Source organism: Apodemus sylvaticus, chromosome 11 (genome assembly GCF_947179515.1).
Source record: "Apodemus sylvaticus chromosome 11, mApoSyl1.1, whole genome shotgun sequence".
NCBI classification, from domain to species: domain Eukaryota; kingdom Metazoa; phylum Chordata; class Mammalia; order Rodentia; family Muridae; genus Apodemus; species Apodemus sylvaticus.
This window is the reverse complement of record NC_067482.1, coordinates 11145689-11161228: the sequence shown is the minus strand read 5'-3', so window position 1 is coordinate 11161228 and position 15540 is coordinate 11145689. Positions and strand designations below refer to the sequence as shown.

Here is a 15540-nt window from a genome sequence, read left to right as displayed (position 1 = left end):
GTTTGCTTCAAGTCTTACCATGGCGAGCGTGTATTATATTCACCCAGGAGGGAGGAGGGGGAGATACAGCTGGATGGTAGCAGCAGGAGGGGAGGGAATGGGGGGAGGCTCTCTTTCTTGGGCTCACTAGCTTCACCCCAACTTCCTCCCTCCCACCTCCAAAATGGAAGTGGCTCATGAGAACCCATCACTTCAAAAAACTATTATTTAGTTAAGGGACCGAGGAGACAGCTCGGACAGTGAAATGCTTGTCACGAAAGCACGAGGACTGGAGTTCGAGTCCCTAACACCCACAGATGTAGCCAGGCACAGCAGTGCAAGTCTATCATTGTAAAGCTTGGGATGATCTCTCTGGCTGGCCATTCTAGCCAGCTTCTGAGATCCTGGCTCAGTGAGAGACCCTGGCTCCAAACGATAAGGTGGAGAGCAAATGAGAAAGACACGCGATACCATCCTCTCCCCTCTCCACAGGTGTGCCTACATCACACATTCATACACACGTGACCCTGGGCACCCACACACAACACAGGTGTACAAAGTATGCAGCGAGTATCCCCTGAAGAAATGAATGAGTGAATGGTTCTTTTTGAAAGAAAATGACAATGCGGTGATATCTTTATCAGTGAATTACACCACTAATGGGGGGTAGAATGGCTATGACAGCGGGAACTAGTGTAGCCACCAACCCCGGGAGCCTAAAATAACTTCAAGAATTTGCATCAGAAGGTCTGGAGAATTCTTTATTTTTGTCCATGCTTCCAGATTTTTCCCCCTGAAATCAGAGAAATATATAATTTAAGTTCTTCTCCATGAGAACATTAAATTAGAATGTAGTTGTGTCTGCTAAGCACACATAGCTTCAGTGCTTATCTAAGGTGACACTGTTCACAGTAGAGGCTAGCAATAGACTTAAAATTCAATAATTAGGAGACACCAAGAGGAAGACAACGATGAAAAAGACCTCAACCATTTTCCTTTCAGCTAACTCTGAGTGTTCTTAGGTTTTATTGTTTTTGTTTTGTACTTTGTTTTGGGGAAAACAAGCATGTGAACACGGTGTGGCTTAAAAGGAAGAAAGACTGAGCTAACACCCGGATAATTCAGGGGAACAGGGGAGAAAGAACCTTTGACCTTGGGCTGGGAGCTAGTGCGAGGACTGGTGAGAGGCATGAGGAAATCTTAGCCCTGGGACAAGGTTAAGAATTGAACTTGCAGAGCGGGGAGAGAGAAGACAGGAAGAGGGAATGGAAGAGTTCACAGCCTCCTCTGGGCAGGTGCAGCGGGAATTCAGCCCTGAGAGAGATGACACAAGGCTCCAGCGCAGAGGACTCAAGAGGACCCTGCTGCTGTGCTCTTGATAGGAAATGGAGAAATGAGCCAAGGCTTCTGCAGAAATAGCAGGATGGAAGGCCTGTCGTAGGGTAGTTAGAGGGTATAGAGCCGAGCAGCCTGGGGGGAAACCCAGCAGGCCAGGCAGGCACTAACACCCACGGAGAACAAAGAGGATCTGAGAAGGGGTTCCGTTCTGAGCATCAGTTTTCCAGCTGCTCTGATCTTGAGGGCAACAGTGCAACCTAGAGAATGTCTGTTTACCTAAGCAATCTATCAGACGTTCTCAGTTCACCCAGGCCTCTGAAAAGAATCGTGCGCATGCTCTAGAGCAGAAGTTGGCTATAGCCGCTCACCAAGTGACAGACAACAAAACCAGAGCAAGCGTCATATGCCAGAACTCCGAGACATATTGATTGGGTTCAATGCTGATGCGGTGTGTGACGCGGGCACCCTTCAGGACCTTTGCATGTCCGGCAGTCTGGAAGGTACATGAGATACACCCTATGTGCTGACTTAGCAGGATGCATGTCCGGTCTCATTATGCATCAGGGTCCACACTCCTTTGAATGCACCACAACCCTGTATCCACCATAGCAAGGAGCTGCTCCCCACAGTGATGTCTTACTAGTTGCTGCCTCACTTACTGGGCGTGATAAAGGAACCACATTTGTTCCCCTATGACAGATTTTCAGTCAGCAGTCTGGATTTTAAGTGATTTATCCACACTTTAATTCCTAAAACTACACAAAAGACAATTAAAGGTGCTATCCTTGTTCCAAGAATACTGGAAAACCCTCGCAGGAATAATCCCCATGACGCTTCTGGATGATAAATCACTACAGTATTTCCTTATTTGTTTGGACCACTATAGGAAAGGGGGAAAATGTTGCAGGATGGTACCTGCTCGTGCTGTTCTTGCTGCCTTAGGAAACTCTGCACGAAGCGTATCTGCCCTGCAGATCACATGAAACAAAGCCTACAAAGACAAGGTGTAAACTGTAAAGTAGGACCTTGTCTAGCTGGTTTCCTTTTGTATGGCTAGTGCCAGGCCCTTACGTTCATGCGTGGCAGGCTCGCAATGTCATCTGTAGCATGGGTACTTAGGGATATTAAATCCTTGATGAGGTCCAAAAGTAGCCTCAGAAAGAGAGGTTGACTTCAGAATTCCTTAGAATCACAAGCATGAATGAGATTGGCAACCATTTTATTAATTTTAGATAACTGTCTATATGTTATTGTATATTATATATAAATTATTACATATTTTAGCATATATATGCTGAAAATATGTCAAACCCTACTTTTATTTCTGTGGACAACAGAATGCTAGGTAAACAAGATTTTGAGTTAAATAAATGTGTCAAATGAAACCACCTGCTTTTAGTTTTGCTTTTTTTTAAATTTAATTTAATTTGGATGACAATTTCAGCACCAATATCGCCTCTCTCCTCGGCTTCATATTCTACCACCCAAGTGCTTCTTGCTATTAGTAGAAAAGGTGTTAATTGCCTCCTTCGCTCTGCCTCAGCCTCTGAAATCACTGCCTCTAATTTCCTTGGCACCCAGACCTAAACATCTCAGCCCTTAATGGGCTTGAAACTGCCGGTCCCTAGATGGAAGCCTGTGGCATTCCTACACCCTTTAGGCAGATGGTTCTAGTTTAATATCTTGGAGCCTGATGCCCTGGGGAAAGTCCTCAGTTTGACAATCTGTCTTTTTACAAGAGCCAGGTGCGTTTCCTTCCGATTACTGAAAACAAGAACCAAAAGAGGGAGGGGCTGAACCAGCCAAGATTAAATAACCCTACAGCCCCTTCAGTCTTTGAGAATGTCTCCTCAAACTACACGGAAAAGCTGGCTCGGCCTGGGCCGGGAGAGTGGAGGACTCTCGCTGATTCGGCAGCTCCGGTCTTTTGGTCTTTGGCTCTTCCTCCAGAGGCTGCCCGTGAACGGTGCCTTTTAACCCTGGCACAGTCACAGTTATTTAGTAAAGCTAAGGTGTTGCCAGCTCTCTGGGTTAGCTGCCTAAATTACTGAATATTTGGTTGATTATAGCCCTGAAACACTCACAGAGTAAGTAGCTTTTAAACATTTTCTCCCTTGGGCGATCACCTGGAAAAATCTAAACTGCAAGTCCACCACATATAAATTAAGTATTTACTCAACTAACTACTACTAAAATCAATGGCCTTAAGGAATCCATTAAAAAATTGCATAATCGATGTTGGCTTTTATGAATTAAAGCCCCTAAAACTTAAGTGCCATGTCCTCCTTTTCACCGGGAAAACTGATTTTAATTTTATATGCAGTATTTATGGAACAAGCCCTAGAGATAAGCACAGAAGTTGTTACATGTCAAAGGCATGAACTCATATACAAAGTATATAGCACAAGAAAGGCAAACTGGGGAAAAGAAAAAAAAATCAAATCTATTATGCTGAATTATTTTAGCTCTCAGTTTTGGTAATAATAATAATAATAATAACCTTATAGTGATGATAACTTTGTACAATCCAAGTTGAATATCATCAGTGATAGTCAATGCGCATGTCCTAATAAAAAGTCTAAGTCACTCCCACGCATGCTCTGTCTGCTGGTTCACTCTCTGTGAGCCCCTATGGGCCTAGGTTAGTTGAATCTGAGTTTTCTTGTGTTGTCCTTAACATCTCTGGCTCCTTCAATCCTTCTCCCTCTGCCTCAGAGGGAGTTGCTGGGGGAAGCCTCTTGGACGGCAGTTATGCTAGGCCCCTATCTGTGTGTATAACACAATGTCATTATCAGAGTCAGTGGTAGACACATAAATCTCTCTACCCATCTCCTGCAGAGATTCCTGAGACTCAAAGCCAGTGGTCCAGACGACTTGTTTAGTGCTAATCATCCAAGCACTGCTTATGTGTCACACCTTAAACGGAAAGACTTCTCTGTATTCACCACCATTTGCTTCTCTGATTAAGGCAGAGAGAAGAAGCATTAGCCTATAGGCAAATACAAAAATATTTAGCAGGCCCCTCAAATTCATGACAATTTAGTTCAACAACGGTAGTGAGTTCATCCCTTGGGCCTAAGACCTCATCACCCATATGTTTAGGGCTGAATTTATAGTATTATGAATTCTCTGTTGTAGAGAGGATCCAACCAGAGAGTGGAAAATCAGCCCCATAACAACCATGCAGCCATTGCACCAGTGGACACAATTTGTCTAGCAGGTTGGTATTGTAGATGATCGAATTGACAGCTGGGTAGACCCACTGCTGTCTTTTCTCCCAAGTTGCCCATGTTTCCATGTGGTAATATTATAGTAAGCCAATAGGAAGGAAACTTCCAAATCAGTTCGTTTGATTTCCTAACCCCTTGAAACTGAGATATGAGGTGTCTTCAGAAGCAGGATCTCCTCCGTTCTGGTGGACAATGACTAAAACCTGTATTATCTGGGGAGCTTCTCATTAGCAGGTATTTACCGGGCACTGCTAGTTTTGCTTAATAACCCATGGCTTTTGTGATCACTACTCAGCCTGGCAAGATATCTTCCTCCTCCTCCTCCTCCTCCTCCTCCTCCTCCTCCTCCTCCTCCTCCTCCTCCTCCTCCTCTTCCTCCTCCTCTTCCTCCTCCTTTTCCTCTTCCTCCACTTCCTCCTCTTCCTTCTCCCCTTCTTCCTCCTCCTCCTCCTTTTCCTCTTCCTCCACTTCCTCCTCCTCCTTTTCCTCTTCCTCCACTTCCTCCTCCTCCTTTTCCTCTTCCTCCACTTCCTCCTCTTCCTTCTCCCCCTCTTCCTCCTCCTTCTCCTCTTCCTCCTCCCCCTCTTCTTCTTCCTCTTTCTCCTCTTCCTCCTCCTCTTCCTCCTCTCTCTCCTCTTTCTCCTCTTCCTCCCCTTCCACCTCCCCTTCTCCTCTTCCTCCTCCTCCTTCTCCTATTCCTCTTTTTCCTTCCTCTTCTTCTTTCTCCCTCCTCCTCCTTCCTCCTCCTCTTCTCTCCTGCCTCAGCTTACAAAATAGTAATTTTAAACATGACTTTTTATTATACATTATAATGGTAGTTAATAATCAGTAGTTAATGGACATCTAAGCTGCTTCCATTTCTTAGTTATTCTGAAAGCAATCAAGGAATGTGGATTAGCAAGTATCTCTCTATAAGATATGCATTCCTTTGGACATATACCCAGGAGAGGTGCCTGGTTTCCCTTCCCACCACAAAAATATGAAATTCCCTTACTCCTCTATATCCTCTCCAGTATTCATCATCGTTTGATTTCTTGATAACTTCCATTCTGACTAGAGTGAGATGGAATCTTAGTATGGTCTTAATTTCCATTTTCCTGATTGCTAATGATACTTAACATCTTTAAAGTGCTTGTTATCTATTTGCATTTCTTCTTTGGAAACTTGTGTTCAGATCAATGGCTTATGTTTAATTGTATTTTCTTGATATTTAGATTTTTAACTCATTATATAATCTAGATGTTAACCTTCTCTTTAAGGTATTGCCTGAAAGATATTTTCACCAGTCAATGGGCTATCTCATTACTCCATTGACAATTTCCTTTGATGTATTCAGAAGCTGTTTAAATAGATCTTATTTGTCAACCTATAGTCAAAGATCTGATTTCTAATGAAAATAAAATATCAGAAATCACTTGAATGAGGTATGGAATCATGGTAACTGTAAGGCCTATCTGTCTTTAAGGAATTAGTTAATTTTTATTGAAAAAAATCCACACAATGTATTTCTATGATGGTTTCTCATTACACAGTGAAAGAAATGTGAAAAAACAAAAACATTTTAAAAAGAAAAAAATCATAGGAAACACACGTACTCACACCCACTAAGAACACAAGATATAGGAGGAAACCATAATATACATGGGAAAGGCCAGAAAAACAAAGATATATGTAAGTACTTCTAAGAGCAAGGAATTTTTCCCCCTTAATGAAGAAATATTCTAAAAGCAAAAACTGTTTAGTCAACATATAGATACTTTGTAAAGCATTAGCTAGATATCATCCAATTATGTGTGGTTACACTGTATCAATTTACAATCACACCAGGGCTGCTTTGACACTACCTGTTCACTTCAATCTAGTTGTTTCATTTTTTAAAAAACTATTGCTCAGATTAGTTGGTGTCATTTTTAATTGTGCTTTTACTGTTGTTGGAAATGAACATTTCTTCATTTGGGTTTTAGTGTGTTATATTTCTTCGTTTTTTAGCACCTTATATATATATAATAGTTTATGGTATAGAAAAGCTTTAAATATTAGTCCAAACTACACTGATATCTCTCCTTGAGGATTATTTTCTCACTGTTCATATTAGAACTTTTCATACTAAGATGACAAATAAGTTATTTGTTTTTTCTTCCAAGTTTCTGGGTTGCTATTTCCACTTAAAGTTGTAATTCTTGTAGGGTTTAGTGGAGTGAAGATAGCATCTCTTTGTCCAATCAACAATTAGTATTGAGCATTTTATAAACCTTGGTCTCCTCCCTGTGTGATGGTTTGAATAGGAATGGCCCACGTAGTCTCTTGTGTTTGAATGCTCAGCCCATAGGAAGTGGCATTATTAGAAGGTATGGCCTCATTGTGGACTCCACAGAAGACGTGTCACTGTGGAGTTAGGCTTTGAAGTCTCATACGCTCAAGCTATGTCCACTGTGGCACACAGTCTCCTACTACCTTCAGATCAAAATATAGAACTCTTTCTCAGTTCCTTCTCCAGCACCATGTCTGCCTGGATGCTGCCATGTTTCCCACCATGATGATAATGAACTAAACCTCAGAAACTGTAAGCTAGCCCCACTTATATGTTTTTCCTTATAAGAATTGCCAGGGCCATGATATCTCTTCACAGCAATAGGACAGCAATGAATTCACCCAGAATTTATCAATACATCCTATACTTGGCTTGGGAGTCTGTCAATCCTGAGAACTAGCAGTACCTGCAGTAGAAGGAGTGTTGTTGTTGTTTTTGTTTTGGGGTTTTGTTTGTTTGTTCATTTTGGGTTTTGTTTGGTTTTGGTTTTGGTTTGCTTTAGCATTTTTGTTACAAGGCTATGAGTTTGAAGATAAAACTTACTAGGTGCTGACTTTCCTCTTCTAGCTGCCTTGACTCTGTGATTATATGTATTCATGATTGCTTTTAGCACTCTTGAGATCTGTTATTAAGAAACAATATCTCAAGGAACAGACAATCATAATCCCTGTGAAAATAAAAAACGAATATGTATGGTAGAATTTTAACTGAAAGGCTAGTAAAGCACCAGTAAGATATTACTAATAATGTCCGTCCAAAGGACAATTTCAAAAAAGAGAGAAGAAATGACTTACGTTAGAGAGTTTGGAACACTCAGCCTTAAACAGGAAGGCTCCATCAAATCCCTTGCCTCAGGACTCAGAGGACAGAAAAGAAGGCGAGATTTAAAAAAATAAAAATAAAAAAAATGGTATAAAAGACAGGGGGATTTATGGAAAACACCAAGAAAACATGACCTTCTAAATCAACAGGATAGACGTGTGTGAAACTCACAGAGAGAGTGAGTAGGTCTCCTCTGCTTGTGCTTTCTCTTGGACTTGTCCAATTTCAATGTGTTAGGTTTTTATTTTATCTTATTATATTATATTTTATTATTATCCCTTAGAAGTCTATTTATTTTGAATAAGAATCAGAATGGGAATAAATCCAGATAATAGGGGAGATGAGGAGGAACTGTGAGGAGAAGAGGGAGGGGAAACCATAACCAAGACATATTATGTGAGGAAAAATAAGAACTGACTTATACTAGGGATAAGAAACATTTTACTCATTTCAAAATTCCTCACAGTTCTCTGTACTAGGGTCCTCTCTTCCTGTTATCATAACGGTTTCATGAAAAAACTACTTGGTCATCAGATGAAGCTGCCAAAGTTGTTTCCCTATAATTTCTTACTCAGTCAGGGAAGCACTATTCAACACTATAAATGCAGCTGCTCTGTAAACCACAAGCCATGCAAAGTTTTACTTGTTGTTGTTGGGGACAAGGTCTCACTCCGTGGACCAAGCTAGCCGGTTGGACACCCAGTGATCCATCTCTCTTCAAGTGCTTTGAAAGCCATGCCATACTTTTCAAAGCCATGTAATGTTGAACAAATAAGATATTAAATTCTTCCCAGAAATGTATATGTTGTCTCAATAGTAGGGAAACCAAGACACTCTCTCTCTCTCTCTCTCTCTCTCTCTCTCTCTCTCTCTCTCTCTTTCTCTGCTTGAAGTCCCCAAAATATCTTTATGTTACTTAGGCATATTTTTAAGTCCTTTAAACCAAAATACAGATCAACTACCAGAAAGAGCTCTGAGGTTTGGCAGAGAGAGAGAGAGAGAGAGAGAGAGAGAGAGAGAGAACAAAAACGATTTAAGAGCATTGGTTTCAAATGTGACACTCAAGCCAAGGTCTTGGGTTTGTAATTTGTACAATCATAAACTTCCTTGAAAAAATGATGATGGTTTTTCATTGATGTTTTACAAGTTAATAAATGGCCATCGAAAGTCATGGAACTTACAGAGAACTTCCCAAAAGAATTAAAGAGAGCAAGATATCACTTGTAAATGTTCCACTTCACTCCATGAGAGTAGAATCTAGACATAACCATGGTGGTAAGAGCTTTAAGTCCATCTCCTTCAGAGGCTTAGGTAGAAGGGTGTCAAGGCCTACCTAAGCTACAGAAGCAAGGGGAAGATCCGCCTAGGGAGCTGAGGTAAATCCTGTCTCATATACAGATACAGATAGATATAATATTGAGAGAGACAGAAATTTTTCCAGGGTTATAGGGAAGACCTAGTACTATAGCTCATCTTACAGGACCAAAGCAAGAGATTCAATCCCTAGGGCCCTAAGAAAATAAAAAGGGAAGGAGAGAAGGAAGGAAAGGAAGGAAGGAGGAAGGAGGTAAGGGGAAAAAAGGAAGGAAGAAGGGAAGAAAAAAGAAAGAAAGACAAAAGAAAGAAAGAAAGAAAGAAAGAAAGAAAGAAAGAAAGAAAGAAAGAAAGAAAGAAAGAAAGAAAGAAAGAAAAGAAAAGAAAGAGAGAGAGAAAGAAAGGGAAAGAGGAAGTGAGGGAGAAGAAGAAGAGAAGGAAGGAAAGAAGGAAGGAATGAAGAATAGAAGAAAGCAACCTATAAGATTTCTAGAGATTACTGACTTTTTAGGAAGGGAAATTTGGGTTCTTACCTTTTCAGAAAAGAGAAGATCACATTATCATCTACAATGTTGCAGGTAAACTGCACAAGAGCTCTGTCCATTCCGCCCCACAGCAATGAATTTCCACTGCACTGACCTTGCAGAGCCAGCACATTCCAGCCTTTCCTAAGCCTTAACAACTCCTGGAAATCCTGTCTTAGTCTATCCTTGAGGCGTCTTCACTGTCTAGCTCAAGTCAGCTCAGCTCTGAAGTGCCCATGCAGAAGGTACTAGGTACCTTTCCATTCCACAAGTGCCCGGAACTGTTCTTCCTTGGAGAAGAGATTCCAGGGGAGCATCAAAGACAAGACCACAGATAATGGGATTTGGAAGTGGCTGTGGTTGAATTAGGACTAACCGGCTTCCAAACTAAGAAGCCTGGAATGCTAAACTTTATTTCAGGAAAAAAAAAAAAGATTCTATGAATAGTATATCTGATTCAAAAACTGAATGAAAATAGTTTTACTGAGCCAAATAATTTGATATCCTGACACATAATTTTAAATACCAAGAGTGTTAAGTAAAGAAATTTGATAAGTCTACACCAAGGCCCTAACATTCCTGCATTCTAAGCAACAGATTAAACTATAACTGATAACATGGTGCTGTCATTGCCTAATATTATTGGGCAAGTACCAGAAGAGAAATGTTAAATATAGGAAAACCCAGGGGCTGGGGGTGGGTTGGGGGTGGAGTGTTGCTGGAGTTGCAATCAGTGTTTTCCCTGTGTATCAAAACAGATAAAGTACTCACTGTGGTGATAAAGCTGTGGAGATTCCCCATGATTTACCCACAGAACACCATACTGTACAACTTTACCAAGAGGAGTCGGGTGGGGGGGTGGGGGGGGGGCAGGTAAACACCTTCTCTGATTGGACGAGCCCTCTGCTAGGAGCACACAGACAGACCTAATTGTTTTTAGCAGCAATTTTCAAAATAAAAGACTAAACCTTTTGTAGGTTTTTCTCAGGGTGCCCCCCAGGGAAATGTTAAATATAGTTTCAAGTATAAAAGATATCCTGGAGGCTTTGTTGGTTTTTACTTTACATAAGATCCAATTGTGAAATGTCTATAATAATAATAATTATTATTATTATTATGATGATGATGATGATGATGATGATACAGTATTGTCAGAAAGCATTTTGGAATTTGGTAAAGATCAGGGTGCCAGAGAAATACTAAGTTAACTATTTAGGCAAAAACTTTTGAATAATGAACTATTTTTAAAACAAGTTAAAATGGTTGTAAAGAACGTGTGTTATTTTAATTGTTTCATTGTTTTATTCTAACTAACACAGGATATTACAAGTTCCACAAATAGCAAAACAGAAAATTTTGTCAGACAGTGTCTTTTCTATCTCATCAAATGACACAGGTTTTTAAAAAATCTCTTTGATATAACAGGCAAAGGAAAGACTGGAGAGACCAGGAAAACAGGCTCATGGAGATTGGGCAAGCTACTCTAGAAATAGGAAAATACTTTGCATTCATACAAAAAGATAAAGGACTCCCTAAACCATCACCATGAGCACAGGGCACATAAGTGACTAATAACCCCATCTCAGCACTGCCCTAGATCAAAGGCAAACGTGCCCAAACTCACCAGGCCGTATGTAGTTACCATCCTTCCCAGCGAGAAAGACACTATTCAAAATCTTTTTTTTATTCAATATATTTTTTATTTACATTTTAAATGATTTCCCCTTTCCTGGATCCCCCCTCCCTGAAAGTCCCATAAGCTCTTTTCCCTCCCTCTGTTCCCCAATCCACCCCTTCCCACTTACTATTCAAAATCTTAAAACAGGCAAGCAGAGGAACAATGAAAGCACAGTTTAAAAAAGCTGGGTTCCATATTGTCTCTCATCTAGCACAAAAGAGAGCTAACTCCTCCCTCTATTATAGCACTTACAGAGATTGCAAAGATAAACCATAAAGAAAATACACTGTTGTCACTAGTAGAAGAGAATTCAGCTTTTATCAAAATTTTCAAGACAAAAACAAACCCACAAAAGTAGTTAAAAGTAAAAGATCTGTATAGAAAGAAACAAGTTCTTGGGTAAATTGCCCTTTCGTTGCTCCTGGAGATTCACCTCTGGGAGCCAAAGAGAGTTAGGCTATACCACTCTCCAGAGGCACAGGCTGGCCAACCATTAGAAGAACCCACTAGATATTAGTAATGTCTGCAGTGTTTACAAGATGATTTTCTGGAAAGGGTGTAGCCATAACTCTCAGACAGATGCAAAGCAAATGTTCCAAAGTTTTACTTCATCTGTAGATTATAGAGGAAGCCAGAATGATACAATAGGAAAATTCAAAGAGTAGAAATATGCATACAGGAAATAAGGAAAATTGAGATTAAATAGATACAATTATTTCCCTCTGCATAATACAGTTGTGCCCCACTCAACTCAAAAATTTGCAATTCTGTAGAAAGGAATATATTTTGCATTAACAGTAGTGAATGCAATTTGAAAATTTTAAACCAGCATAAGATGAGAGAATAGCAGAAATAATGTGTGTGGGTGAGCTGCCCCCACCTCCAACATCATCTTTTGTTGCTTTGTTTCTCACAAAGACTTTACAATCCTCCCAGCTCTTACTAATACAACATACGCTCAAAATATCCTTTTACAAACAATGCAAGAAATTCAGTGTCGTGAGGGAAAAATCAATATAAAACTTCTCTGCAATACAAGATCTATATTTTTTTTCACTTCTAATACACAGCAGAATAAAAAATGACCTAGTTACATTTGAACTTTTGTGTCTTAAATATACTAAAGACACGGTGAATGCCATGCAAATTGTTTGGGAAACAAACAAAAAACAACAACAACAACAACAACAACAACAAACCCTTCTTCCCTGGAGATTCAGCTTCATTGAAACTCTTCATTTCCCTATCAAGAATGAGATTAGCAGGTAACTACTCCCATGGTTCCCATGGTTCCCTCTGAGCTGATCATTAAGCACAACAATCCTGAGCAAAAGGAAAGGGACTGAATATTTCTCACAGATTTCAGTTTAAAGGGGAAGAGTAATCCAGTTCAACTTACGTTAAAGCTGGTGAGAAAGAAGCTTTTTGTGAAAACCACCATGGGCAGGTATTTCCATGGTCTAAACCAACTTCAGACCATAGATGTCTTTATACGATACACTGGAGAGCAAACTAGGATTGTTTTTGAATTTTGAGTCTAAACCAACATCTGCTTGTGGGTCCCTTTATGAAGATTTCTGCGGAGTTAGTAAGTCCTGGGTTTAGTAGACCAGCTGGAGCCTGGGACACACTTTGATCACTGGTACTTCAATAATGTCACAACCCAACCCAGGCAGCAAGCTGTTGACAGAAATCATCACCCCTCATGACTCCTGAAAAAAGGAATTGGGAGGGGAGGGAATGTGTAATGGTCTCCATGGAAACAGCCCTTCAAATCCTGTTTTCTTTAATACCGAAGCAAAAAGAAAAGCCATTTAGTCCAGTAGTGTACATGGAGTTGACCAAGAACCCGGTTTGTGTATTTTAGGCCCATCCAGGTGACAACTCCACCAGAATCCCCATCCAGACGGATCTCTACACACATGCTGTTCTCTTTGACCACGTTTCCAGAAGGAAGACTTAAGCACCGAACAGTAAATGGTTTCCTTATTGTTTGCTACATTTAAATGAATTCCTTGGTCAGAAGCAAAGTGGAATCACAAATGAGTCTGAGTCGTATAGCTAAGAGGCAAATTAGAATAATAAAAGTTAACAAAGACAGAGAATGGTAATCTGGACTGCTTTCTTTCCTTCTTTTATTTATTTTATTGATAGCCTCTTGTTCTGGTTTGGGTTTTCCTTTTTATTCTCTCTCTTTCTTTCTCTCTCTCTCTCTCTCTCTCTCTCTCCTGAACACAGGCTGGTTGCAAAAGTCCATGGAGGGGAATCTTGCTGCCACTTCAAAGATGTGCTAATTGGTGACATATTTTGTAGCTCAGATGTTCCAAAACAAAAATGTTCCAGGTCCCACTATTGCCAAATCTAGTGTACCAAGCATGATGCCATGTGGCTGTGCTGGCAATGCTGCCCCTCCCCTCAAATCGCTGAATATTGATCAGGGGCCTCCAAGCAGAAGCAGAATAGAAAACCTTACAAGGTTTTCAGTCGCACCGAGTCAATAAAACCAGAAACGTCCATTGATTGTCGAACCATGGGGCGAATGATGGTTGGACCTGTCTACGTGCCTGCTTGACCTGAGTCCCAAGGCAGTGGGACCAAGGAGATGAAAGCCAAAGGCAACTGGACGACTTTAGGGAATGAAGACTCTATAAGACAAACTAACATGTTTTTCCAGCATGTCCTCCCGACGACCTCTGTGCAGAAGAGACCATTCAGAAATCACTTTTTATTGAAGTTAATATCTGGTCCTTGCGCCCATTCAATTATTTTCATCTTCTAACCAGTCTCATGGTGAGACAACTCATTGGAATCAAGCCAGGTAGGAAGCTGACTCACGTGGAAGTGGGGACGGCCCAGAGCAGAGACCTAGAGCTCAAGTGGAATGAGTGTGTTGCCCGGCGTGGTGTCACAGGTCCCAAGTGGGCGGGTAGAGTGGAACTGTTACGGTTAATTATAATTGTCAAGTTGAGAAAAAATTAAATCACCTAGAAAACAAACCTCCAGGAATACATATGCAGACATGTCCAGAGAGGTTTGTCTGCTGTGGAAGGACCCAGCCTGGGTATGGATGAGTGGTGGGGCCATTCCACAATGGGCTGATTCTCACACACACACACACACACACACACACACACACACACACTGATTGAAAAAAAGAGAGACCTGGTGGACTCTCTCTGATTCCTGACTGCAAATATAATGCAACCAGCTGCACCATATTCCTGGTACAGTGACGATGCCACCATGCTAAAGCTCAAACTGTGAGCTGAGGAAAACTTTCCCTTAGGTCCTTTTGTCTATTATTTCATCAGAACAATAAGTAACTAGTACTGGTATTACTTTAGTCAGGGTTTGTATTCCTTCCCAAAACATCATTGACCAAGAAACAAGTTGGGGAGGAAGGGTTTATTCAGTTTATACTTCCACTTTGCTGTTGATCACCAAACAAGTCAGGACAGGAACTCAAGCAGGACAGGAAGCAGGAGCTGATGCAGAAGCCGTGGAGGGATGTTCCTTACTGGATTGCTTCTGCTGGCTTGCTTTCTTAGAGAACCCAGGACTACCAGCCCAGGGATGGCACCACCCGCAATGGGCTCTCCCACCTTTGATCACTAATTTGAGAAAATGCCTTACAGCTGGATCTCATGAAGGCATTCCCTCCACGGAAGCTCCTTTCTCCATGATAACTCCAGCTTGTGTCAAGTTGACACACAAAACCAGCCAGTACAGGTATTAAGTTGGAACTGGATGCACCTGTGCAATCTCAGTTTTTAATAGATGCACTGTATACAGCATGTACAAAACATAGTGTGTCCCCGTGCACGTATATGAGTGTGTCCACTTACACAACCTGGAAACTGCCGCCCTCTGAGTTCCTCAACACCACTTTTTACCAAAATGAGCCAGGCTCTTCATGAAACAAATGATTCTAGGGATGGAGGGGGGCAGAAAATACAAGTCTGGAGCAGGTTTGCCAGAGAGCAGTTAGTGAGCAAGGATTGCTGAGTTCTTAGTTAACAACAGCAATAGGAACAAGCGGGAAGCCCCGAGCGTATGGTGAACATGAGGGGTAAATGTCCCTCCGTGTAGGGTAAAAGTCTGATGAGCAAAAGTGTCCTTGCAGAGTACCTGTCCACCCAATCCATATTAGTTGATAAAATGAACACGAGAAATGAGTGGCTGACATCACTTCAGCCAAGGATCAATGAACATATCATCAGGGTTGAGGCAAACTATTTATGCTCCTCCAGTTGCGATCTATGCCTGACGCAGTCAGTCCGCTGTCTGCCAGAGTTTCAAGCGGACCAACAAGCCTTATCTGATGTAATGGATGCGGATGATGCC

General features: G+C 41.2%; 1 protein-coding gene across 2 annotated transcripts in view; it reads left to right on the top strand.

The window, feature by feature from the left end:
• Cfap299 (cilia and flagella associated protein 299) overlaps window positions 1–13159 on the top strand; it is a 531465-nt gene extending 518306 nt beyond the window's left edge. For both annotated transcript variants that reach the window (XM_052198692.1, XM_052198691.1), the window contains one exon: window positions 13064–13159. In XM_052198692.1, the coding sequence (XP_052054652.1) occupies window positions 13064–13159 (96 nt within the window). The remainder of the gene's footprint in view (window positions 1–13063) is intronic.
• The last annotated feature ends 2381 nt before the right edge of the window (window positions 13160–15540 follow it).